Consider the following 27,730-nt stretch of genomic DNA (forward strand, 5'->3'; position numbering starts at 1 on the left):
ACCAAACTAATAGTATAATGTCTGATGATCAAAACAAGAAAGTTGATCGAACTCATAGTATACTGTCTTGTGGTCAAAGAAGAAAGTTGATCAAGCTCATAGAATAATATTTGATGGTCAAAAGAAGGAAGTTGACAAAATTCATAGTATAATGTCTGATGATCAAAAGAAGAAAACTAATGAAACTCATAGTATAACATGTATAAATTTTGAAGAGATTGTGTGCGATTTGATGACAAGGTCACGACAGAATTAACTTATAAAGATCAAACATTAGGTTTTTTTTTTAATCATGTGGGCAAAATTCTACTGTGTATTTCAACCATTCGGAATGTGAATTATTACTTTTACTGTTCAGTCATGTTTTTATATCTATTTAACATGTTTAACGTGGCTCGGTACTGATACCTCCTACCATTGTACAATTGTTCTATACAAAAAAAATGAATTCTTGTCTTTCGTTTCTACTATGTACTTTATATCTATATTTTGTATCATCATTACTGACATATGCTAAACGGAAGATTTTTTACACGAAGAAGAAGAAGTATACTTAACATTTTTTTTCAATTTATCTGTGTATTATATGACGCAGGCTTTTTTTTTCTTAAAAAAATGATAATTTTCTTAAATTTCTTTAACAGTTCGCAGTGGTATCATACTTTAAGTTTATTAAAACCTGTTTATTTACTTTTGATCTTACTTATTTATCCCTTATAATTTTGATAAACTATATTTTTGCATTCATGTTTCACAAATCAAACTAAGTCGTTCCTTGAGTTATTTCTTTCAAATGGTATATAATAGTGTGTCGTTCTATAATGAGATGTAATATTATTGTTTCAGAAAATGGAAAATGTGTGATACCATTAAAACGTTTAATCCTACTAGAAATGTGTGCACCTGTCCTAAGTCAGGATTCTGATGGACTGTAGTTGCCGTCTGTTATGTGGTTTAAACTTGATTCTAGTTTCTTGTTTTAGATAGTTTACACCGTTGGTGTTCCTGTTTGAATGGTTGAACAGTAGTATTTGTGGGTCCTTAATAGCTTGAGTTTCAGCTTGAGCCAAAGACTCCGCATTAAACGCCGTACGCTGATCTACAGTGGTTTACGTTTATACGTTTGATCAATATCTGTCTCAATGGAATTCATACCACATCTTCCTGTTTATATCTAATCATTAAGATTTAAACACTACGTTGATTGGCATACACTTATTTCACGTATAATGTATGTTTGTTCAGTTCACACGTCGCTGTTAGTATAATGAAAGTTTATGAGACTGTTCGAGACTACATCAGTTATCAAATCAGATTTAATGGCCTAGGATCGAGCATGTAACTATCATGAACGAAGGAAAAGATTCAGTTAGATAAAACAAATTGTAAGTGTTTGCCGTTGTAAACCAATTGTGAAAAAATCAGTGTAAATCTGGCAATGTCACTTATTGCATTACATTGAATTGGTTTTCTGATAAAGGTACTTCGTTATTTTATGAGTTTATTGTTACGAAAGAGCAGATTGAGAATCATTTAATCGTAGTTTGAACAAAGTCAGAGGAAATTAAAATGCAAAAAGTACTTAATATGTAAATTACTTAGAAACATAATTTTCTCAAATGCAGCAGCTCTTTATCTCATATATTGGTTCGTTTAATATATAGTTGAAACTGATATGCCCCCTCGTGTCATGAATGCAACGCGTATATAAAATTGAAAGCGATTGGACATATGAACCAGATAAACGATAGATACTTCGAGGTGTTTCTACTTGATTAATTAACCTGTACAAAGATCGGGTCTGGGCAACATTTATAATGATGTGATATCAGTTTGGAATGGTTTAACGGGGACGTGGCTAATTAGTTTGACCCAGCTTAACCGAATTGGAAACTAACTTAGACAACCGCAAGGCAATTTATTTGATTAGCATTTCATTAACTTGATGTGGATTTAAACGGATTCTTTTTTTAATTTTTGCCAATCATTGTTTAATAAAATTGAGAAAGGAAATGGGAAATGTGTCAAAGCGAAAACAACCCGACCATAGAGCAGACAACAGCAGAGGACCACCACCGTTAATTTTCATTTATCTTGTTTTACACATTTTTTATAGTGTGAATATCACTCAACCGTTTAAGCTAAATTATGATTACTAGTGTAACTCATGGAGGAAATACTCTATGTAATTTCAATACGGATACTTCCCAGACATCCTTTTGTAACCAAGAAGAAGCAGAGACACAAATGTTTGTCCATTATCAGCATGCTAAAAACGTTTGTTAAAAAGAAATAAGTAAGCAGTACTGACATAGATGTAGCAGTATACAGATTTGCAGCACTCACAAGATTTGATGTGGACAAATTGTTGATAGGTTTTTGAAGGAATTCAGACTTTCAATGGCTTGGTTTACGTGACATATTAAACGCAGTTGGTCCTCGTGAAGCTGCTCTTCCTTTGTTTAATGCACTCAGTGGATGTGACACTGTGTCGGCATTTCGTGGAAAAGTGAAGAGGATAGCTTTGCAGCCAAGAAAAGAATTCCAGGATGCAATGCACGTTTTGACCCACAAGTATGAAGAAGCAAACATGGACATCATTGGAGCATTTGTTTGCATCATGCACGACTGACAGAACAACGTAAACATATGTTATTAGCGAGGCACCATTTGAATTATTTGCCCGAAAACAGTGGCTTTATGATTTTATTCCGCCTTTTAAAAAAGTGATAACAAAGAGCACTTTAAAAAAAAACAACAGAACAACAATGCAACAGTATACTAAAAAACAGCGTAAAAAGGATTTTACCTTTTACAAATCTATATTAACTACATAAGATGTAATTGTTGAGTCATCCCTTAGTCAATGGTTATGGTATTTTGTTTAAAGAGTTTAACCAAGATCTGCATTACATAGTTGTTCTGTAGAAGATGAGAATTAACAGACGAGCAAGTGATCAGTCTGCGGGAGTTTCCTTTTTGACAGCATGTTTGTTTTTAGAAATTTGGAGGAGTATTTTGTTAACAAGTTGTTGGCATTCCAACAAAACAGACAGAGTTTTTGCCCTTATCAAGCTCTTATACCATCATTTGCAAAGGAGTTCTGGTATACATTTTTTAAAAGCAAGATGATTTGAGAAACCAGATAACTTAATTGTACATTCTCACATACTGATGATATTCTTTTCATTAAAAGTCCAAATTGTTCTGATCCCAAACTATATCCTCCAGAACCGAGCATTAATGACAAAACAAATGACGCTTCCTCTGCTCCATTTCAGACTTATATCTCGAATATGATATATGTGGTCATCTTACTACTATAATCGTTGACAAACGAGACTATTTGATTTTTAAATTTTTCTGTTCTCTAAAAACAAAACATCGGTCTTATCTATATTAAAAACAAGAAACAATTTTTTGCCTTAATAAAAATATTCTATTATTTGCTACGCTCAAAGAATTTTAAATGTCAGACATTGGACAGTCACCTTTAGAAATATAATACCAGTTGAAAATATAGTATTGTATTTGCCATTTGATAAGGGGCTTTTCATTTTTTTCTTTTATTCATATTTTCTTTTAAGTGATTTTACTTTCTATGTCAGAGATATGACATATGATCATACCTTAATATGATGGAGTTAAACTTTACACACACACAATGATTATTGCAAAGTAGAATACATCTTTGTTTATCCCGGCAGGGTAAACCTGTTTCTCTGAAGGTTTAAATTGTATATCAAGGTTTGTGTTGTGTTTTAATTGTTAGAGCAATTATTACTGTAAGGCGTAAGCTATAGATTAGTAGTGATTTTGTCGTCGTTTTGCCTTATTTTAACCTTCGACTTGTAAAATCTTTGAAATATTTAGGTAGAAATTTACTTAAAAATAATCATTAGACAACCAAAATCTCAATGTGTCTGTAAATCAAATTTAAAAAAATGAAGTCTAGCTAGAATATATTTATTTAAAAAATATACAATTCGCAAGCATTTCATATCAGGTCTTCTTCGTGTTACCTAAAACGAGAGAAGACAATAATTAACATTTTCTGTATAATCTGTATGAGTAATAAAAACCTAAGATAAGCTTAAAAAGAAAGTACTGTATGACATGTGATCAATTCAAGCTACTTAATTATTACTTTTTGATGCATGACCCTAACAAAAATTTGTCCAAATTATTTCTTATTTAAGTGGTGAATGTGCTTACACGGTTAATACACAATTGTATGATATTTATATCATACACTAAAAAAATGCAAACTTACCGTTATAATATCTAATAGTATCCTTTACCAGTTGATCCACCGACAACCCTGCTGCCTCCACTAACTACGCTGACTGGTCCAGTTACAATACCACCAATTGGACCTCCAATACCACCGATTGGACCAAGAAGTCCACTTCCACCTCCAACAAGACCACTCACACCACCGATGATACCTCCGCCACCAATAATACCAGCTCCCCCAAGTGAAACACCGTAATTTTGGTTGGTTACCCACCATGGCAATAAGGAACAACAAGTATTCAAACTACCAGGAAGGAGTGGTGCCAAGTTACAGTTCTTGTTGAGTTTAATCTGTCCTGGTGCACATTTCAAACTACATGTGCACCATGGTTGGCCTCCACCGACAAGTCCTGCAATTTAAACAAAACGTATTAACATCAAGATTTGATATCAGATGAAGAACATAAACATAAATAAATGAGCTGGAATATTAACCAATGCAGACATATGAATATAAAAAAGAATATGTGGTGTAATTGGCAATGAGTTAACTCGCTAAGGATCAAATGACACAACATTTAGCAACTAAATAATATCGAACGGTTTCAATAATTGAAATTTGGTAAATTATTTTGAAGAAAATTGCATGAAATTAGAACTAAAATATAAACGAAATTGTCATATTTGTTGATGCTATTGTTCAGAACTATTTTGTTGCGGCTTTTTCCTTATTGATAATATAAATGGTCATTTAGAATGTACCTGTATTTAATCCACCGATCAATCCTCCTAAACCACCACCATTTAACAGAAGTCCACCACCACCGACAATTCCTCCAGATCCACCAATAATTCCACCACCGCCAAGGATTGGGCCACTTGTGATAACTCCACCATTTACAAGTCCTCCTAATAATGGACCTCCTTTGTTTAATGCCGAAACAGAGGCGACAAGCGAAACTAGTAGTAGAGTCAACATCATGATTGGTTACTTTGATCTGTAGAAGATGTGAAGTATACTCAGATATGCATGTCCTTTTATACTCTGTTTATTGTAAGACACATGATGCATATTAAAAAAAACAGTGGTTTGATATATTATGAAAAATGGGATTTATAAAATTGTGGTGTAAAAATGTGCAATTCATGCATATGTTGATAAAGCAGGTTTTATTTGTGGACAAAGTCAAATACATAACATGCAACTACCACGAACGTGAAAGATGACCTTATTAGAAGAAGAAAAAGCATAGTTCTCTGATGTCAGACAGGTGTAATTGACTTAAAAAAATAAAATATGTCAACGTTAAATATTGCATCATATTAAAGTACATTTTACACGAAAGTAATTCGTTTTCAATTCATAACTATATTTATTTGACTGAACAAATTGAAGTTTATTTAATACGTGCACTTAAAAGTGAACAGGCATTTACAACAGATTTTTTTACGTACACTTGAAAGTAAACGCGCGTTTACTTTCCGCGTAAAGTAATTGTGTTAACTAAAAAATAATCTTCGTGTATCTGTGTAAATTTTCTCCTTTTTTTGTTAAAACGAATTTAACGTATATAAGTCTAAAATATAACAATTCATAAACACTTTTAATTCGGATTATTAATTTGTATTAGTTGCAAATTAATTAAGTGAATTGGCGAACAAAACAGCTAATTTGTGTATGGATAGATGACATATCTCTGATATTCATTACTGTGTTTAACATGTTTAATGTATTTTGCAATAAAATTCGTTTCAAAACCTATGGATAACTTTCTGGGAATGTTTACTCTTTTGAAAGTTGTGTTTACCAAAAGATATTGACAATTTTCATAGAGAACATGCAGTTATTAGCAGTTTTTTTAAGATCTTTTGTTTTAATTGTTGTTTTAACTTGTGTTATATTTTGTATGGTGCTAATTTGTTTTAAGACATGTGCAAAAAATAGCGTTACTAATACATTGTAATTATTGAACTTTGTGTTGAAACCATCTCTTGTAATCTTCTCAATTAGTTTGTTTGATTTGCAATATTTAACGTGACATAATGTCTCTGATGAATTGAAGTTTGAAATCATTTATTTTTGTGAATGCAGATTTTAAGCGTAGAAGTCTCTATTTGGTGCGACTTATATCATTTAAGAGGCAGTTGAGAGAAGTTAAGCGCTATATTCGACATTTAATATAAAAATAATATATCGCGGAAAGTTTTATTATGAATTAGGCTGTTTAAATTATCAATTGAATTGTGTCAACCTTTCCATGAGGGCGTTTTATAGCTAACTATACAGTGTGATGTTTTGTCATTATCAAAGGCTTTCGATTGCCCTAAAAAGCTTACATTCAAATTGATTGAACATTATTGCATAGTTGACTCACTGCCAATAATAGCACATCTCCTTGTTTTAATGTGTTGTAATTATGTTAGAACAAAAGCATTGACTGCAGATCTGATTAAAAACAGGGAGTTATTTGTACAGAGTATTTGAGCAAACATATATTTTTAATAAACGCGCTCGTCTTGATTGGCTATTATTAGTGTTGAACCACAAAAGTCAAAATAATTTAATCGCGTAGTGGAATTAACTTTATGTGGATTCTTATAAATTCTATATAACTTTTGGACTATTTCAAATCTTGGTTTTTTTCTCAAATTAATTCTTACATACTTTCGATGTTTTAACACTATAGGCTAACATTGCTTATGTGAAATTTAAAAATTGTTGGTATAAACATTGAACGACAAAAATATGTGACGTATAAATATTCTGACGTCAGACATATGAAGCAACGAATGTGGTTTTAATTTAATAGATGCTATAGTGTTCTGTTAAATTATTTCTTTTAAAATTGTAACACAATGATAACTGCTGTACCCATATTTTTATTTATTATGTCTGTTTAGTTCACGCATCGTTGTAAATATAACAGAATTTAAAGAGACTGTTGTACAAAGTGAGAGGTTTAGCGCTATAAAACCAGGTTAAATCCACCCTGTTCTACATTTTAAAATGCCTGTGCCAATTCAGAAATATGACAGTTCTGGTCCATTCGTTTTTTATGTGTTCTGTCGTTTGTGTTTGCCATGTGATAAAGGTCTTTCCTATTGGATTTTTCTTTGAGTTCAGGATTTTTGTGATTTAACTTTTTGATATATAATGATAAAAGAGATTTATTAAATTGCGGTTTAACAAATGCAGATCATGCATATGTTGATTGAAGAGGTTTTGTAAGTGAAAAAAAGTCTAATACATAGCATGCAACTATCACGAATTAATTCACAAAATGACCTTATCCGATAAAAAAACACAGTTCGCTAAAGTCACCCAGTTGTAAGTGAGTAAAAAATCTGTCAAAAATATTGCATCATATTATAGTTCATTAAAGACGAGAGTAATTCGTTTTCTTTTCATTTCATTAGATTATACAAACAAATGACGTTTGTTTTATACGTGCACCTAAAATTGAACGGGCATTTACTTTTACCGTTAACTGACTTTGTAAATTATACAATAAACCCCGTGTACATATGTACCTTCGAAATATTAACTTGTGTCAGTTGCAAATCAATTTAAAGAATCAATTAACAATTAACAATTGATGAACGAAACAGCATATTGAGGTATGAATATTTGACATATCTCTGACATACTTTACTCTGTTTATTGTATTTTGCAAAGATTTGCATATGAAAACCTTTAAATATTTCTTTGGTGGTAGTAACCAAAAGATAAAGACAATTTCCATTGAGAACATGCCATCACTAGCAGTTTTGCTTACGTTTTTTTTTTTTTTTTTTTCATTTTTTTTTAACTTGTAATATTTAAGACATGTGTAACAATGAGCGTTACTAATACATTGTAGTAATTGAATGTTGTGTTTAATCCATCTTTTGTAATGCATATAAATTGGTCTGTTTGATTTTCAATATTTAACGTTACATTATTTTTCTGACGATGGTAGTTTGAAGTCGTTTATTTTCGCGAATGCAGATTTTAAGCGTAGCAGTCCCTATTTGGTGCGACTATTATCATCTAAGAGGCTGTTGAGAGAAGTTAAGCACTTTTCGTTGTTTATTAAAAAATAAATAAATAAAAAGATCGCGGAATGTTTTATTATGAATTAGGCAGTTTAATTTATCAATTGAGTTGTGTCAATTTTTCCATGCGGGCGTTTTATAGGTGACTATACAGTGTGATGTTTTTTTTCATTGTAAAAGTCTTTCGGTTTTCTGTGATAGCTTACATTCAAATTGTTTGAACATTTGTGGATAGTTGACTCACTGTCAAAAATAGCACATCTCCTTGTTTTAATATGTTGTAATCATGTCAGAACTAAAGCATTGACTGCAGATCTAATTAAAAACAAGGGAGTTATTTCTACCGAGTATTTTAAGCAAACACATTTGGTTTAAATAAACGCGCTTGTTTTGATTGACTATAATTTGGCACTTTTGTATCTAACATGTGGAAAACTCAAGATTTCGAGAATCAAAAGTCAAAAATCCTTCGAATTTAATTGAAACAAATGTACAAGTTATCCCGTTAAATTAAGTGATGAAAAATGTCTTAAACTGCACAGGTGGTTAATTATGTTAATTTTTTTAACTTTTTACATGTCATAATCGTATAATGTCATCCTGATCATCGAAAAGTAAACATAAACTTAGAGATTGATGTATGAGGACAATGTTTAATAATTATGGTTGACTCTGTCTAACCGCACACATTACATGATACATCTTTTTTTAACACTATAGTACAGTTATTGCGGTTATCATGGATACCTATCATGATTAAGTACACTTTGCTGATGTAATCCCAAACAGAATACATAAACAGATATACCTTGTATTTTATATTTGCTGGCTATTTTTGACAGCATAAATATACCTCAGTAGCAATTTGCGTTAGTTTCTCTATGCACGCTAGCTGAAAATGATATGTGCAAATGCAGTGTTTCTAAATGTATCATACAGTGTAACGCATTAAAGTACAAGACTTAATTTATCATCACAAAATAATATTGATACGTGCGAAACGATAGAAAAATGTTGAAAAAAATCATTGCATTTATTTTTAGTAAAACCAGTAGGTTTTCAATTTACTATGTCTAAACTATTTTCCTTTGAGATTAAGATAGATGCTCTCCTTCTGGTTAAATTAATTACATCTATCATTATAGTTTATGACACGTCAAAGTAATGTATTAATTAAGGAAAATTGACGTAAAAGTCGAATACTAACTGATGTCCTTATATATCAATTTATGTAAAATAAAAAAAAAATCTATTTTGCTAAAATAGAATGTTGTATACAAGGTATGCATTACTATAGAAATAAGAGCTTAGTAATAAAATCCAGTCATAAAATATTATGGTCCTGATATCGTATGTGAACATATTAAAAAAGTTTTGACTGTAAATTCTTTAATAAAGTTTTGACTGTAAATTCTTTCATAGAGAGGTAAAATATGACAGCTGGATATAAAAACTCATAACTCATGGCAAGCATTTATTACGACCAATAGACAAACAATAGTACATAAAATACAACATATAAAACTAAAAACCTTTCAACACGAACAAAAAACAATCAGGGGTGATTTGGGAACTCCGGAAGGGTGAGTCGAACATATATCATTGGTGAGTAAAGTATTAGCTGCATACCCCATTATACTTTTACTAATAATGATATTGGTGTTTTCGGTGATTTGCATTACTTTCTTACTCTTTGAATCAATTAATAAAATCTAACACTTGTTCTTTGTATAATATTCCATATTCAATGAAGAAAATTTCTGCTTTTCAATTTCATATCGGATCAATATTTAAGGAAAGTGTACGTGGTTAAACCTATTCTGTCAAATATAAAAAAACCCTGATGAAATAAAAAAACAAAATGCTTTATCTATACTATAATATGATGCAATATCCAACGTTGTTAGTTTCATCTGTTCTCATTTACAACTAGCTGATATCAGCAAGGTATTTTTTTTATCTAATACGGTCATCTCTCAAGTTCGTGATAGTTGCATGCTATATATTTTAAAGAAAACCCTGTTTAATCAAAATCTGAACTATTTGCATATTTTCAAACCACAATTTTATAAATCTCCTTCTTCATAATATATTAAAACAATTTTTTTAGAGCCCGGTATCACGTGTTTTACAATAATTCTAGTATATAAGGACATGAATATCTGAGTATATTTCACCATCTTCTAAAGATCAAAGTCACCTATCGACATGTTGACTCTTCTTTTAGTTTCGGTTGTCTCCTCTGTTTCGGCATTAAACAAAGGAGGTCCATTATTAGGAGGACTTGTCAATGGTGGAGTTATCACAAGTGGTCCACTCCTTGGAGGTGTTGGAACTATTGTTGGATCTGGAGGAATTGTCGGTGGTGGTGGTCTTCTGTTAAATGGTGGTGGTTTAGGAGGATTGATCGGAGGTTTAAATACAGGTATGTTCTAAATAACCAGTTATATTATCAATAAGGAAAAGCCCGCATCAAAATAGTTCCGAACAATAGCATCAACAAAATATTTCAATATTGTATTTAGGCCACACCAATTTTATTCCTTGTTCGATGGACCCGACCACACCTATTTTTTTCAAAACAGAATTTTTTGAATTTTTGTTATATTCCCGCTTCCCGCATCCGGAAATGTTATCCCGATTCCCGTAGCCGGAAATGTAATCATGTCCATTTCCCGCACCGTTTTTATAAATATTATAAAAAGAGATCAACATTTGTTTTTAAAATCACAGTCTAACCTGTAGCGATTTTAAACATAAAAGCACCCCACCAAATTGTGTAAATATCTGTTAGAATATTTATTTCAGCATGAAACCTATTTATCCAAAGTGGGAGTGCTCCGATATAAATTTATAACAGCGGAAATACCTGCAAAGAACAAAAAATTGGTTTCTTTCCCCCTTACTTATATTCCCTATCAAAAATTGATCGTTGTTAAAATAAAGTACAAAGAACTTCTGAAGGTTTCGCCTTCAACTGCAATTATATTGTATGCTGACGAAACAAAACTTTCTACAGCCGCTGCATGTTTTATATGCACATGTCCTGATTGATTCAGGGCCTGTCGTTCAGCAGTTATCGTTTGTTGATGTTGTTCATTGGTATTTGCCCGTTTGGATATATAAATTAGATCGTTGGTTTTCCTGTTCGAATTGTGTTCGCTAATAATTTTGGGGTCCTTTATAGCTTGCTGTTTGGTCTGTATCAAAGCTCTGTGTTGAAGGCCGTACTTTGAACTGTGTTATTATCAGGTTGAGAACAACCCTCCCTCAGACAAGGGGTCATTTTACTGATGTTAAAACGAAAATAGAAATACCAAGGATTTGTATAGTTCTTCTATACTAAACCTTTGAAAACTTAGAATTGTGCAGAGTTACATCATATTTTATAAATTTTTTTTCTAAAAGAGGGGTCCACTTATTTTGAATAATATTACACTGGTAAAGCAAATGTGTTAATTTAACATGGCTAAAGTCCAGGAATATTACAAAATTCTTGGACATGTTTTGACCATTTAATACCAGATAGATACATAGTTCTGAAACCGGAGAGCACGAATTTCATTACAAAATTGCTTGTCTCCACCGAGACTCGAACCCGGGACCTCTGTGTTACGAGACAAAATATGAGCCCTTTTGTACAAGCAAACTTATATTGATTCCTCATAAAACATGTAAAAGGCATATTTATAACATTAAGGGGTTGCCCCCAAACTGATTATGACTTGGATGTAGAATTGTCTAATTTTCAGTCACACATACATAGACCAGATTTAATTATTTCTTGGTGAACAAGGAAAAATACTTCAGAAATTAAAGAAATGTCTAAGTACAAGTGATAAATCAAGTTTTTTTTTTTTAACGATAACAAATATTTTATTCAATCATTTCCTGATATATAAATACCTAAGAAGCCCAGGTCGCATTCTTAGGGACCCCTGTATTTTAACAGCCTCACTTGACCAGGGAAAGTATCAAATGAGTTTATACACTAGTTTTACATACATAATGATATTTAAATAACCAATACAATTGATTTTCACACCTGATAAGCATCACTGTATAAAATCACTATCGTATATCCGGTTCACCGAACAACCAAGTGTTGATTAATTAAACTGGAAAAACTTTAAAATTTGATTGCGAAAATAAGTTATAGTTTGAATTGAAGAATTTTGATGTGATTGAATAGAAATTGAAAGTATTCTTAAATATATATATATATATATGGATTAAAAAAAGGATAAATCACATCATTATGTGTTGAGTACAAATGTATTACGAAGCATAATATATGTGGTAATTAACAAATGTAACTAATATGCACAGACATAGATTCAAATAATAATTACAAAAAAAAATATGGTTTTTCTTTCTGTTGTAATATAATATTGTTCACTACTTTATACACAAGATACAATAAGATTAGTATATATTGAATCGAACACACCTTTCGTTTAGAGCAGTAGAACTAAGTACATCTTCCTATATTTTTTCGATAAAGAGTTTAATTTTCGTTTTGCATATATACTTTATGTCCGAGCGAAGCAGAAGAAGTTTAATTCGTTTTTCATGTGCAGTTTTGTTAAAGCCTGTATAGACTGCATATTCAGTTTAATTTTATCGAATTTGCATTTATTATGTATTTTCCAAATAGCCCATTTGAAATAAAGTATTATTGCATTAGCAATGGTATTATTTGAATTCTCTGTACAAATTCCTAATAAAATATCTTTTTCAGCGAGAACCTCGTCGCTTATAAGGTTACAAAGTTGTAAATTTCTAACAACCATTTCTATCAATGGTTTAACATAGTTACATTGATAAAATAAATGCTCAAGAGTTTCATTATTATTAATTTCATCACATAAGTGACATTTTCCATTTGACATATGCATTATTTGCAGTCTGTTTTCTGTATATATAATCTGGTGTATACATTTCCATTGAAATTCTTTAACTTTTCTATTAATTTTCATTTTACTTAGATTTAGCCAAATTTTTTCCCAATTTATATGCTCGCTATACAAAATTTCCCATTTTGTTTGACACTTAGGGGTCTCAGTTATGTTAATGTTTAATTGAAGATATTTTAATGTCAAATCCTTGATTTTAATGATTTTATTGATTAGATTTAAAAATTCAAGGTTTTCAGAAATTTTGTTTGTGTTGCTTTTTAAAGCAGGTTGATCATCGTTATTTTTTAAAATCTGCGTGACTGTTTGTGGTATGGAACTTTTAATTCGTGAATATTCCAAAATACAATTACGTTTATCTATTAATTGTCTATACATTTCATTGCACGATTTAAAATCTTTGGTATTATCGTCCCATATATCACCAATAGTTTTGATCTGACTTTTTGAAAAGGAAGAATAAAATAAAGATTTGCACTGAAATAAAATATTTGAGTTTCCAAATAATCGATGTTTCTTTACTTCAATTTCGTTAAATATACCGTGTGTGATCTTTGTCAATTTTGACCACGATTGTAAAGCGCTTTTGTTATAATGTGGTAGGTTTTTTTATCTCAAGACCTGAAAGGTCAGAACATTTACACAGAAAAAGTTCATCCTCAATTTTCTTATCACATATTTTTAACCAAAATTTACCTATGGCATTCCAACTAGATAATGGCTTATGTATTATCGAATATAAAGATTTGATATATTTACTTTCTATCCAACTATCTAAATTTACCATCCCCATGCCCCCCTTTTTAACATCTAAACAAAAAACCTTCCGGTCTACTTGATTTACTTTCCCATCCCAAATAAAATACCACATTATCTTATTCAATTCTTTTTTGTATTTTTCGGGTATACCTCTTATTTCTAACTCATAACCACACACTGATATAATTAAATTTTTAACAATAAGGGCTTTTCCAGAGTAAGTCAATTTTCGACTTTTCCAGACGTGAACACAATTTTGTACTTTTTCTAATATTGATTTCCAAATTTTGTCATTGTCAATATTATAACCATGGTGAATACCTAGTGTTTTTATGTTATCTGTTGTCCAGCTTATCTTTTCAAAAGTAGGTCGTCTGCGTTTATTTACGCCGATATTTATTCCCTTAGTCTTTTCGTAATTAATTTTAGAACCCGATGCCTTTTCATATTTGTCTAATATTTCAAAAGATTTTTTTACAGAATTTTCATTTTTATTAAATAATTGCGTGTCGTCTGCAAACATATTCAATTTAGTTTCTATTAGCTCCCCATTTTTCTTCTGCTTGTAATATATATAAAAAGGGGGCTATAGGACACCCCTGCCTGGCTGATCTAGAAATTGAAAAATATTTTGAGACGTAGCCATTTGTTTTAATACACGTCTTTGCACGTTTTAATAGCATTTGAACCCAACCACGAAAATTGTCCCCAAAATTAAATTCCTTCATAACGAAGTCTAGCCATCCCCATTCCATCCTATCAAAAGCCTTTTGTTGGTCTAAAAAGACAATTATACCCTCTTCATCTTCATCATCAATATATTTTATGATATCCTGTATCATTTTATTCGCTTCCGTTATATGTCTGCCTTTTACAAAACCTTTTTGGTCGGGATGTATAAGCTTAGGAAGGACTATTTCTAATCTTTCTGCTAGTATTTTTGCTATAATTTATAATCGCAATTCAGTAGTGTAAGAGAGCGCCAGTTTCGTATAGTTTCCCGTTCCCCGCCCTTAAATAGTAATGTTAAAACTCCTTTATATTGCGAGTCCGACAATTTTTTTTCATTAAATATTTCTTGCAATAACGTACAAAATTCTTCTTGTATGATATTCCAAAATATAACATAAAATTCAGATATGATCCTGGGGATTTATTAATTTTTATAATTTTCAGGACTTTCATTATTTCCTCTGCGGTAATATCACGGTCGAGTAATTTTTTGTCGTCATCGTTCAGTTTATTTTCGATGTGACTGGTTAAATTTTTAGCACTTTCCAAATTCCATCCCTCGGAGCTAAATAAATTTGAGTAGAATTTAACTTGTTCATTTAGTATTTCGTCTATATTGTATTTATAATGCCCATTATCTGTTTTTATCCGACTCCATAATTTATTTTTTCCGTTTTGCTTTTCGAGATTGAAAAAGTAGCTCGACGATTTTTCCCCTTCTTCCGCCCATTTTACACGCGCCCTTATTTTAGACGCCTCTGATTTGGTCTCATAGTAATTTTTATTTAGTGATTCTATTTCTGATATCTTACTTTCAACCTCTCTAGACGAAGTACTATTTAATTTGAGCTTTTCTAATTTCTTTTCAAGGTTGATAATATAACTTTTTTGAGAATTTTTGTTTAATATTTTACTTACTTTCATTGTTAACTATTTTATTTAAGATTTTGTTACATCCCACCAATCTTGAATTTTTTCGAACGTACTTTTTTCATTTTTCCAGGTTTCCCACCAAATTTTAAATGCATTCTTAAATTCTTCACTTTTGATAGTATTTATATTCATTATCCATATACCCGGACCTCTCTGTATTTCATCAAGTTTTAATTTGAATGACACAAGATCATGATCGCTAAAAGGACAATGCGCGATACCAACATTGTAAACTTTATTTGACAAATTTTTATCACAAAAGATATAGTCAATTCTAGACTTTGAATTTCCTCTCTGAAACGTATACCGTTTATCTTTTGGATATCTGTCTCTCCAAATATCTGTTAGATCATATTGTGACAATAAAAACAGTAATTCCTTTGTACCTATGTCATCACGATTATGAGAGGGATTTCTATCAATTGTTTTATCAAGAGTACAGTTAAAATCACCTACCAAAATATTGTAATGGTCTACACTATCGTCTGTAAAATTACCAAAAAAATTATGAAATGATTCAAAAAGCCGTTTCCTCTCGATGCCACTATTGTTAGCATATATATTTGAAATATGATAAATCGCATTTTCCGTTTTGATGCTACATTTTATTATTCGACCGTTGTGCAGGTTACTATTATCAAACACGACTTCGCCGGGACAATTTTTTGTTTGTAAAATAGAGACACCACGAGAATCACTGGTTCCGCAATTCCAAACACTTTTGTTGCCCCCATTTAAATTCCATTCATTGCGTTATATCATTTACTGTGCAATGTGTTTCTTATAGACAAATTAAATCATATTTTTTGTTGGCTAACCAATTGAAAACTAAATTACGTTTCTTTTGATCACGTAAGCCGTTTACATTCAAAGTTTGATTTGATTTACATTTTAACACAGCTATGCCTCGTTGATTTAATTGAAAGTTCACGGTCAAAGCCACCGTTTTAAGTTTACTTTCAGTTTTACGAGTCATTGACCAATTATAACAATACACATTTGGTGAACACATTTCAAATTGTCCACCTAAGATAATAACAATACAGATACATCGATACGGTTTGAAGTACAATGGATAGAAAAATAATCTAAAATAATAATTCAAAAGCTGCAAATCAGTAGTCAGAATAAAAACATATGTACATATAACATTTTTGTTTTGATTTGTTTTTATTGTTGTTCATAAAAAGTAGCAAATACGAAGTAATTTCAGTTTGTGTATTATTACTCATAATCATCTGGGGAACCTGGTTTACTTTGTTTACTGTCTTTCTCTGCAGACATTGGCGTCAGCGATAGGTCACTAAGTTTGTGCTTAGTGTCACAAAGACGAGGAGTGTTCTGAATTGGTGACAGCTTAGGTTGAAGAAATCCATGTAGTTTGACACGAATTGTTTGGGCTCCTTCAATTGTGATGTGAACTCCACTAGCATCTGTTTTTTCGTAAAGCGCCTTAACCACGTTACCATTTTTTGTGAAGATATTGTCTACATCAATATATGTCAGCACTTCATCTTTAAGACACTATTTTTCCAAGAACTTGTTAACATTTGTGGCTGTTTCATTGACTGTGTATATCCCCCAAGGGTGACTGGGGAATAGAAATATGGTCAATTGGTCTTCTCCCGACCGGCAGTAAAACGCTTGCCGAGGTGGGGCGTCCGTTTGGCTGTGAGGGATGTATCAAGTTCGCAGTCACGTCCAGTCAGAAGGGGGACGTTAAATCCGACGCCTCGTGTAAGGAGAGTGCCACGCTCTTTGTACGTTAAGAACCCTTGCAACAACTTTTTGATGGGTCCGAAGGTGGCCTGTTGCAAGGCCAAATTTCTGTCCCTATCCAATATACCCTCATTTTCCAGTGGCAGTCCAAATTTCCCCGACCATCATCCCAGCTGGCCTCTATTGTATCAACCTACCTATTGTATTTATGGTGAACTTGTTCTCGTCCTGAATATGCACGAAATATTTGCCACTAGACGTTAAGCAACCAACAATCAATCAATCATTGACTGTGTGAATATGGTTACTGTTCCCTTTTCTCGGAATAATACCACACACACCAATATCCGCATTCGGAAATGCTTGTTTAACTTTGACAATAGCCTGTGTTGCATAAACATTCACCTGATCACTGTCGTGCTTGTTTTTACTCAAGTCATTAGTACCTAAGCTTATGATGACCTTGCATACATTTGAGCCATTGCTTTTCACACGATGATTTTCAAAGGCCGCACCCACACACTGATCTATTTTTTCTAGAGTGGCACCATTTATAGAGGCATTGATTAAATTGTCCTCAAATTTACCAACTCTCAAAGAATTTGAAGTTCGTAACATTACATTTGTTCCCTTTGATTTGGTGTGGTATGTTTTAGGTGTTTGTAGATGGTTTGTTGCCATTTGTAATTGGTCGATAGACTGACTTTCATTTTTGTCGTTTTCTTGAGCTTCTCTACCTTCGAGAATTTCGCTAGCATAATTACCATAAGACTTAATCATAGTATGGTGTTTAAAGTCAGCGCAATCATTACGGACATGACCGCTTTTTTTGCAGAAGGAACACTTGGATTCGTTAAGACAGTCTCGTGCAAAATGCCCAATTTCTGAACAGTTATAGCAGCGCTTACTATGATCTGGTTTATCTTTACAAGCATAGGAAGGGTGTTTTCTTTGTTTACAATGAATACATTCCGTTCTACCATTGTCGGCAAACATTCGGACATCATATCTACCAAATGTTGTTTTGTTTGGTATTGTCGGAGCACAATTAATGATTTGAATGTATCTTGAACCATTTTCTATACTTGTTCCTCGAATATATTCCCGCTTAACTGAACTCGGGACGACTTTGCCATACTGAAGCATTTGTGTAGCTAGATAGCAGTCATTTAGTTCATAAGCAAGGTCTTTGATTGTTATGTTTGTTATTGTGTTGTCTACCTCAATAAATTTGACGCTTCTGTTTTTATTGTTAGATCACACTGTACTAACCTTTCTTTGGCATCTATGTCACTTAGAGTTACAACACAGCTGTTTTCGGTCAATTGGATGGATTTAACACTCTCTAATTCTATTTGTTTTTCAAGTTCTTTTATTATTTCATCGTGTGTTATCCCCTTAAAGCCACGAGTATAGAAATGAACCGATAGTGTTCTTTGTATATTGGCCATTTTGAAAAACTGGTGAGTTGAGATCAGATGTCGCACAGATAAAATGTCAATAGAATTTCACTATCTCCTGACTAAAAAAGTCTGTAAACACAGGAAACATCAATCAAGTTGTAATATTGTCAAAACCTACTATTTTATGTTTACAAAAAAAAAGTATAATCGCTCGACTTTACTTTTCAAGCTTCGCCTCAAAAATTTACAAATTAAATATTTTTTATCATAATTTTCAACTCACTCGCTCGCCCTAAATTTTGGAGTCCAAAAATCCGTAGAACAAGAAATTAAATTGGTGTGGCCTTATATAAGTTCTAATTTCATGCAATTTTCTTCAAAATAATTTACAAAATATTTCAATTATTGAAACCGTTCGATAATATCTAGTTGCTAAATGTTGTGTCATTGGATCCTTAGAGAGTTAACTCATTGTCAATTACACCACATATTCTTTGTTATATTCATATGTCTGCATTAGTGAATATTCCAGCTCATTTATTCAATATGTTCTTCATCCAATATCAAATCTTGAAGTTAATACATTTTGTTTAAATTGCAGGACTTGTCGGTGGAGGTCAACCATGGTGTACATGTAGTTTGAAATGTGCACCAGGACAGATTAAACTCAACAAGAACTGTAACTTGGCACCACTCCTTCCTGGTAGTTTGAATACTTGTTGTTCCTTATTGCCATGGTGGGTAACCAACCAAAATTACGGTGCCTTCCTTGGAGGAGGTGGTATTATTGGTGGCGGAGGTATTATTGGTAGTGTTGGTGGTCTTGTTGGAGGTGGTAGTGGACTTCTTGGTCCAATCGGTGGTATTGGTGGTGTTGTCACAGGACCAGTCAGTGTCATTGGAGGTGGCAGCAATGTTGTCAGCGGACGAATTGGTAAAGGAGGATATTATTAAGTATATAAAATGTAAGTTGGTTTTTTTATATCTATTTTCGATGACATTTCCTCTTTAACTGTGAATTACTGACGTAAATCATCAACAATCAGATTCACGTATTTGTCTAGTCAGGTTTCAGTTTTGAATGTTCGAAAAATAGAGGAATTAGATTGTTATTTAAAATTCCGTACAATCTTTCCCCTTTAAACCAAAATAGTAGTATTTGTGAACTTCCAAATTAATTATATGTCTTTATATGAAACCAGATTTAAAATGGGAACAGTTAAACATTTCTTTTATACTGTATAATGTTTTCCAGTACACAGTTTGTGGGAGAAATCCTGAGCAATCCATATTATGTTTTATCAATAAAGAGATAATCAGGTGGTGTTTTTCCCTTAAATCGATCAGGAAATTGATATATTGAAATTATTTGACTTATGTTTTGTTAAATACAGGTGACAAATTAGCAAATGGCCAGTACTGCATTATTGTTACGTTTACTTTTTTGATGGATATATATTAACACGTTTAAGATATATGACCTACTTAAATTATTATTGGTAGAAGCATGGTAACATTTTTTTCATATTTTAATTGATGTTTTTTACTCTTTGTAGTTGACAGTGATACGACACAGACATGGAATGCTTGCAATCTGTTAAGGTCTTTTATAAATAAAATCATCAGAAACAAATGCATGTGTTTTGTCCATATGTGGTTCTGTTAACAATCACAGTTTGCATGTTTGCTCGTGTAATTTGGTTTCCTCAAATATGACCTCTTCATGCCGAAGGAGTTACATGTAATGGCAAGCTTAAATGACAAATGACAAAATAAAAGAAATAGTTGACATGTTTCATGCAGTTTTGATTCGGTGTTCGTTTAGCTTTACCGATTTATTTCTAATGAATAACGGTATTCTATCGTTGCCTTTTGTTATTCTACATTTAATAAACCACTTCCGGCGATATGTTGAGTTTCAAAAAGAAAAACACATCATGTTCAGCTGGAATGCATTTTCTAAGAAAGAAAAAGCGTGAACACAGTATAACACTAGTTGAGTTTGATATCTGTGAATGTTTCCACTAAGAGGATTTAAGAACCTTAACTGGCTTTGCATATTACAGACATTCATATACATATTCTTTACATATTCGTGATTGTTAAACAACTATATCTTCCTACGTAACTGTTGTCACATTTGTGACACTCAGAGGAACTTATACAGTTTCTAGACTTACTAACTGCTTTAGAAAAAAAGCAAAACAAAGATGTGAAACCGGTTATAGAAAAATGTAGAAAATTTAAGGACTTTAGGAGCATTTTGTAATTCAATTTTATTTCTATTTTCACTAGTGTGGAGACAGAATTCAATTTAAGGTATATATATATATATATATATATATATATATATATATACAACTCGTCTAAACATCAACCCAACAATGTTAGATCTGTAAATTTGCTTTCGCAAATTTTTGGTTCTTCCCTCGCCGGGATTCGAACCCATGCTACTGTGATATCGTGACACCAAATCGCCTGCACTGCAGACGTCCCGCTAGACCACACGACCACCTGGGCTCTCTAAAAAAGAGCTTTCGGTGGGCATGTGTTACCTTTCCACGTCAGTTTTTTAATCTAGCGGCGTACAACAGTACATGATATATAAGGCATGAAGATGTTATTGTTACAGATCAGCTAAATTATCTATAGTAAAGGATCCTACAAATTAATGTAAGATACAGTCACAGAAAATAATTATATTCATAAGTACGTCTGAGTCAGTGACAACCCTACAACAGATGTATCCATCGGATCGCCATCAATGATGGTGATACATGGCTGTGTACATAATGTATATACAACTCGTCTAAACATCAACCCAACAATGTTAGATCTGTAAATTTGCTTTCGCAAATTTTTGGTTCTTCCCTCGCCGGGATTCGAACCCATGCTACTGTGATATCGTGACACCAAATCGCCTGCACTGCAGCCGTCCCACTAGACCACACGACCACCTGGGCTCTCTAAAAAAGAGCTTTCGGTGGGCATGTGTTACCTTTCCACGTCAGTTTTTTTAATCTAGCGGCGTACTACAGTACATGAACAAAAAAAGTATATACAAAAATATTGACGCAGTTTTCAATTTAGACTTGTTTATATTTTTTCGTTTGGGATTATATCATATTTTCCCTACAGTTTATATGATCCGTTCGTCCTATATATAGATTCTTAAAATTCAAGAGTCTGTCTAAAATTGAGGGTAAATTATATGGCCTTCCAAATATCGTTTCGATCCCTAACATCACTGAAGAGACATTTATTGTCGAAATCCGGATCTGGTGTACCAAAAACGTTGACACCAAATGTTTGTGGCATAACATCTTGACCACAAGTTTCTTGTTTTTTGTTTAGTATTAAATTTATATTAAGATCCATTTTGTTACATCTTATGATCAATTTTATTTTAATGTGCCAATGGCAGTCACCAGGGTTAAAGAACATCAAAGTCAAATCAGTTTTGTTTAAATATACTTTTTCACTTTTTTGGTCTTTTGGAAAATGTTGTTTGTGCTGTATTTAAACCCCTCACAAAGAAATTTGTTTTACATGCACACGTATACAAATTGCGGTTTTTATCCACGCAATCATAGGTTTGAAAGTAGTTTTTAATTTAGACTTGTTTATATTTTTTTTCTTTTGGGCATGCATCATATTTTCCCTCCGGTTTATATGATCCGTTCATCCTATATATAGACTCTTAAAATTCAAGAGTCTGTCTAAATTGAAGTTAAATTATATGGCTTTTCAAATACCGTTTCGATCACTAACATCACTGAAGAGACATTTATTGTTGAAATCCGGATGTGGTGTACCAAAAAATATTGACACCTCATGTTTGTGGCATATTATCTTGACCACAAGTTTATTGTTTTCAGTTTAGTATTAAATTTATATTAAGATCCATTTTGTTACATCTTGTGATAATTTTATTTGGCAATCGCCAATTGCAGTACTCAGGGTTAAAGAACATCAGAGTCAAATGCGTTTTGTTTCAATATACTTTTTCAATTGTATGGTATTTTGGAAAATGTTGTTTGTGCTGTATTTAAACCCTTCTACAACGAAATTTGTTTTACATGCACACGTATAAAAATTGTGGTTTTCATCCAACTTAATCATAGGTTTGAATGTAGTTTTCAATTTAGACTTGTTGATATTTTTTCGTTTGGGCTTGCATCATATTTTCCCTCCGGTTTATACGATCCGTTCATCTTATATATAGAATCTTCAAATTCAAGAGTCTGTCTGAAATTGAGGGTAAATTATATGGCCTTCCAAATACCGTTTCGATCCATAACATCACTGAAGAGACATTTATTATCGAAATACGATCCTAGTGTACAAAAAAGTATTGACATCTCATGTTTGTTGCATAACATCTTGACCACAAGTTTATTGTTTTCTGTTTAGTATTTAATTTATATTAAGATCCATTTTGTTACATCTTGTGGTCACATTACAACTTGGCAATCGACAATGGCAGTCAACAGGGTTAAAGAACATCAGTTGTTCGACCTGTTAGTCAAATGCGTTTTGTTTAAATATACTTTTTCACTTATTTTTGTCGTTTGGAAAATGGTGTTTGTTCTGTATTCCGTGTTTAGTATAAATTTTAAATTATACTAATTTTAATTACAGTTGACAGGGATGTATAAATACGCAGCAATGTTCTGTTACTTACCCTTAGTAAAAATGTATTACTCATTTTTCTTATCATCAACCTGCTATATATTTGGGATGTTTACATATACAGTCTCTATTGCAATTGCTCTACCGTTGTCATATTTTTAATATTATACCAGCTTAGATCGGTAAAGACTGTTTATTGGGACTGTACTTCCACGCAGTTTTTTCAACATCTCAACTGTCCCCACCTTTGGAAATTTAGAGTTGTGCCAGTTCACATCGCACATAACTATTTTTATTTTGGCGTATCTTTGTAGTCTTTGCGCCGTGTTTGGAAATTTTAAAATTGTATCAGCGTCTGTGATTTCGCTTAAAATGTATAAATCTCAAGATTTTGATAATGCCCAAAATATAAATGCGAGTAAATACAAGACATTCATTCAATTAAATAAAAAAAATATGCATTTGTTACATAATAGCTTTCATTACGAGAACTGAAGTTTAAAATGTCATCTACTGGAAATAAAATCACAGATAAAATATCTTTTTTATATTAAAACTTATCAAATATTACTTATAAAATATAAAAGCTTGATAGAAATTTGTGTTAAAATCATTTTTTATCCCAAGTTGTTGAACTGTGGCACCGACCTTTGCACTGTTTCCCGTTTTTCCTACATTTGCACCGGTTAATTAAACATTTAGATTTACATAAACATTTGAAAACTCCTTGACCTCCAGAAAATGACTGATGGGTTGCTGCCTCGCGAACACTTAAAGTTGTTCCATAATGTATTGCCTCTTCCAGAATTGAATTTTGTTAACAGATTTCCATCTCATTTTATCCAAATGTTACTAGGAGTTGTCCAAATCTTGTAGCTACAACAACATTGCCCTAATCATTGACCCGAAAAGATAAACAGATGGAATTCTTATGGAGGCAGTTTGATTATTTTCATTAAAATATAGATAAAATAATGTTTTTGAGAGTAGAATTAATTAGTTATTTGCAATTAATTTCAATGAACTACAAAATGAAATCGTGTTGCATATGGTGATTTTCAACTGTCTTTGTGGCATTAATCCGCATCTTACTTTCCTCAACAGGTGCATATCCTGGATTTTTCAAAGGAGGTGGGCCATTACACCCTTCTTTAATTAACATAAACATATTTACTTTTACTGGTTTTTTTTTTTTTTTTTTTGTTCTGTATTAAATGATGCAAACTTTTGATTAAATATCTGACCTCAATGACTCAGCCGAGTAAATTTTTACTGTAACCCTTCCCTCGATCAAACATACGTATTGGTACGACATCTGTTTTATCTAGGCATAGATTACCTTAGCCGTATTTGGCACAACTTTTTGGAATTTGGGATCTTCAATGCTCTTCAACTTAGTACTTGTTTGGCTTTTCCGAATAATTCAACATATTTTTATATACGGCATTTTATGATGTTGTCGGTTTATTTTCGATCTAGTTTGACTGTCCCTCTGGTATCTTTCGCCCCTCTTTTATAGACACTAACGTTTAAAGTCAGACAAAAATGACATTAAATACACTTAATAGTTATCAAAGGTACTTTGTAAGAACGCCAGACGCGTGTTTTGCCTACATAAGACTCACCAGTGACGCTCATATCAAAACATTTATAAAGCCAAATAAGTACTAAGTTGAAGAGCATTGAGAATCCAAAATTCCACAAAGTTGTGCCAATTACGGCTCATGTAATCAATCTATGCCTGGGATACAAGAAATATCGCTTAAACATGACATTTGGTGATATAATTCATTAATAAGCTCTTTTTTCTGTATTGATGCATCCCTGCTCTATACACCTTTATTTCTTTTTGAAACTACCAATATCCACAACCTAAGTACCAGTATAGCAACATCACCGGTAGATGGGATATATAGTTCCTACCTCATTCAGTATTCTGGAGCTTGAAGCTACTACACAGACTTTGATACATTAACCAGGTTCTAAATAGAAAATTGATAATCAAAGAGTATCTCAAAGAATGTCTAGTCCTTTTTCTTGAAAAAAAAAGGTTCATCAGAAGAAACCATGACCTTATTGATGAATATACTGTATCAACTTCACATTAATATACGATTGTCTTGAATCCTACAATATTGGTACTGACCTTGTTCACCATCTTGATAACGTGTTATAGTATTATTTTTTCAATTATACGTCTATGCAAAATTGTTACTTTTACTTTTTAGTCCATTATTGATATTATCCAATTGACGTGGCTCGGTTCTTATACATTCTAAAATTGCCTCATTGTGCTTTGATAAATGTTTGTGTTATTGTCTATAGTTTACATTGACATGCTGTTGGCTATATGCCTTGGTTTGATTTTATTTCTTGTTTTATAGTGTTTAAGAGTACAACGCAATGTTGACTGCTTCTCCCCTAGTTTTATACATGAATTACATATTACATGTATTGTGTCTGTGTTTTTTGTTCACACCCCGTTGTCAGTATAATGGAATATTATGCATCTGTCAGATAAGGGATTATTGTCGTCAGCTTAACAATCATGTTCATTCCGCCATATTAGATATATGTAAATGCCTATACACAGTCAAACATATGACAGTGATAAAAGTATAGATTACTACAAAGTGTTAGTTCTATAGAATGATGTTCGTCTTGTCGTCGTGTTGCGTTCTTTGTACGAATGACAGGCAAAATCTTTACAAAATTTTGGTAAAAAATAGTTAAAAATAATCCGTACACAACTAAACACCTAACATGAATAAACATGAAAGTTGGTCAGGGATATATTTATTTTACAAATGTACAATTTTAAAGCATTTCAGACCAGGTGTTCTTCGTGTTATCTACAACGAGACAATATATTAATTAAAATGTTTCAAATGTTTTCTGGATAATATATATTATAAATCATGTATATCAAATGCTAATATTGACCCGAAAAGAAAGGTTCACCTAAATTAGTTTTCAGAACTCAAGTTGATGTAAATTGGATTCTTAGTTGTCTGTTGTTTATCTATGTATTATATGTTTAGAAAAACACAGCAGGAAGCATGCAACTACAAATAACCTCATTTTTGACAACTCGATCAGCTTCATACTGTTTGACATCTGAAAACTTCAAGCCATCTGAAAAATACTTTTTTTGCACGACCCGAACAATACCTTGTCGAGATTAATTGTTATTAAAGAGGTCGATGTGCATACATCGTTAATACACAAAGAATAATAAACTAGTAACTTACCTTTATCATATCTAATAGTATCCTTTACCAGTTGATCCGTATCCACCGACAACATTGCTGCCTCCGCTAACTACACTGACTGGACCTGCAACAACACCACCAATTGGGCCTCCAATACCACCGATTGGACCAAGAAGTCCACTGCCACCTCCAACAAGACCACTAACACCACCGATGATACCTCCACCACCAATCACACCAGCTCCTCCAAGTGAAGCACCGTAATTTTGGTTGGTTACCCACCATGGCAACAAGGAACAACAAGTATTCAAACTACCACGAAGGAGTGGTGCCAAGTTACAGTTCTTGTTGAGTTTAATCTGTCCTGGTGCACATTTCAAACTGCATGCACACCATGGTTGGCCTCCACCGACAAGTCCTGAAAATTGAAAAAAAAATCTCGAAATTTGATATAGTTTTGTATATTGCATCGTCCAATTGGTTGATGACGTACATTCTTCATAAATGATATTTGTCCAAAGCAAATTTTCAGAATTTATCTTGCGAATTTATTGATTCACCATAACACTGAGCTCTCATTATAATGTCATACCAAAAACATCAGAAATATGAGAGGTTTTGTTCATGCTAATGATAATGTAAGTCATTTAGAACATACCTGTATTTAATCCTCCGATCAATCCTCCTAAACCACCACCATTTAACAGAAGTCCACCACCGACAATTCCTCCAGATCCACCAATAATTCCACCACCGCCAAGGATTGGGCCACTTGTGATAACTCCACCATTTACAAGTCCTCCTAATAATGGACCTCCTTTGTTTAATGCCGAAACAGAGGCGACAAGCGAAACTAGTAGTAGAGTCAACATCATGATTGGTTACTTTGATTTGTAGAAGATGTGAAGTATACTCAGATATGCATGTCCTTTTATACTCTGTTTATTGTAAGACACATGATACATATTAAAAAAAACCAGTGGTTTGATATATTATGAAAAATGGGATTTATAAAATTGTGGTGTAAAAATGTGCAATTCATGCATATGTTGATAAAGCAGGTTTTATTTGTGGACAAAGTCAAATACATAACATGCAACTACCACGAACGTGAAAGATGACCTTATTAGAAGAAGAAAAAGCATAGTTCTCT

At 32.4% G+C, this 27,730-nt stretch overlaps 3 protein-coding genes across 3 annotated transcripts; 1 reads left to right on the forward strand and 2 right to left on the reverse strand.

Moving 5' to 3' along the window:
• Positions 1–3,950: 3,950 nt before the first annotated feature.
• LOC143051416 (uncharacterized) lies at positions 3,951–5,237 on the reverse strand. The gene is made up of 3 exons (XM_076224322.1): positions 4,999–5,237; positions 4,274–4,646; positions 3,951–4,022 (listed from the first exon to the last, which is right to left on the reverse strand). The coding sequence occupies exons 1-2, from the start codon at positions 5,216–5,218 to the stop codon at positions 4,285–4,287; spliced, it is 582 nt and encodes a 193-aa protein (XP_076080437.1). The 5' UTR covers positions 5,219–5,237; the 3' UTR covers positions 3,951–4,022; positions 4,274–4,284.
• A 5,242-nt stretch (positions 5,238–10,479) lies between these two features.
• Positions 10,480–20,366, forward strand: LOC143050931 (uncharacterized). Its single transcript, XM_076224032.1, has 3 exons — positions 10,480–10,696; positions 19,335–19,698; positions 20,290–20,366. The coding sequence occupies exons 1-2, from the start codon at positions 10,480–10,482 to the stop codon at positions 19,685–19,687; spliced, it is 570 nt and encodes a 189-aa protein (XP_076080147.1). The 3' UTR covers positions 19,688–19,698; positions 20,290–20,366.
• Positions 20,367–26,108: 5,742 nt separating this feature from the next.
• Positions 26,109–27,463, reverse strand: LOC143051415 (uncharacterized). Its single transcript, XM_076224321.1, has 3 exons — positions 27,236–27,463; positions 26,617–26,995; positions 26,109–26,217 (listed from the first exon to the last, which is right to left on the reverse strand). The coding sequence occupies exons 1-2, from the start codon at positions 27,450–27,452 to the stop codon at positions 26,628–26,630; spliced, it is 585 nt and encodes a 194-aa protein (XP_076080436.1). The 5' UTR covers positions 27,453–27,463; the 3' UTR covers positions 26,109–26,217; positions 26,617–26,627.
• Between the last annotated feature and the right edge of the window lie 267 nt (positions 27,464–27,730).

This window comes from Mytilus galloprovincialis, chromosome 11, assembly GCF_965363235.1.
Source record: "Mytilus galloprovincialis chromosome 11, xbMytGall1.hap1.1, whole genome shotgun sequence".
Taxonomy (NCBI): domain Eukaryota; kingdom Metazoa; phylum Mollusca; class Bivalvia; order Mytilida; family Mytilidae; genus Mytilus; species Mytilus galloprovincialis.

What these genes read in the sequence shown, in the direction of transcription:
- LOC143051416 (XM_076224322.1), bottom strand. Translation starts at nt 5,218, where the DNA reads ATGATGTTGACTCTACTACTAGTTTCGCTTGTCGCCTCTGTTTCGGCA. An exon ending in GATCGGTGGATTAAATACAG is followed by an intron (nt 4,647 to 4,998) that starts GTACATTCTAAA and finishes TTTAAATTGCAG; the next exon opens with GACTTGTCGGTGGAGGCCAA.
- LOC143050931 (XM_076224032.1), top strand. Translation starts at nt 10,480, where the DNA reads ATGTTGACTCTTCTTTTAGTTTCGGTTGTCTCCTCTGTTTCGGCATTA. An exon ending in GATCGGAGGTTTAAATACAG is followed by an intron (nt 10,697 to 19,334) that starts GTATGTTCTAAA and finishes TTTAAATTGCAG; the next exon opens with GACTTGTCGGTGGAGGTCAA.
- LOC143051415 (XM_076224321.1), bottom strand. Translation starts at nt 27,452, where the DNA reads ATGATGTTGACTCTACTACTAGTTTCGCTTGTCGCCTCTGTTTCGGCA. An exon ending in GATCGGAGGATTAAATACAG is followed by an intron (nt 26,996 to 27,235) that starts GTATGTTCTAAA and finishes TTCAATTTTCAG; the next exon opens with GACTTGTCGGTGGAGGCCAA.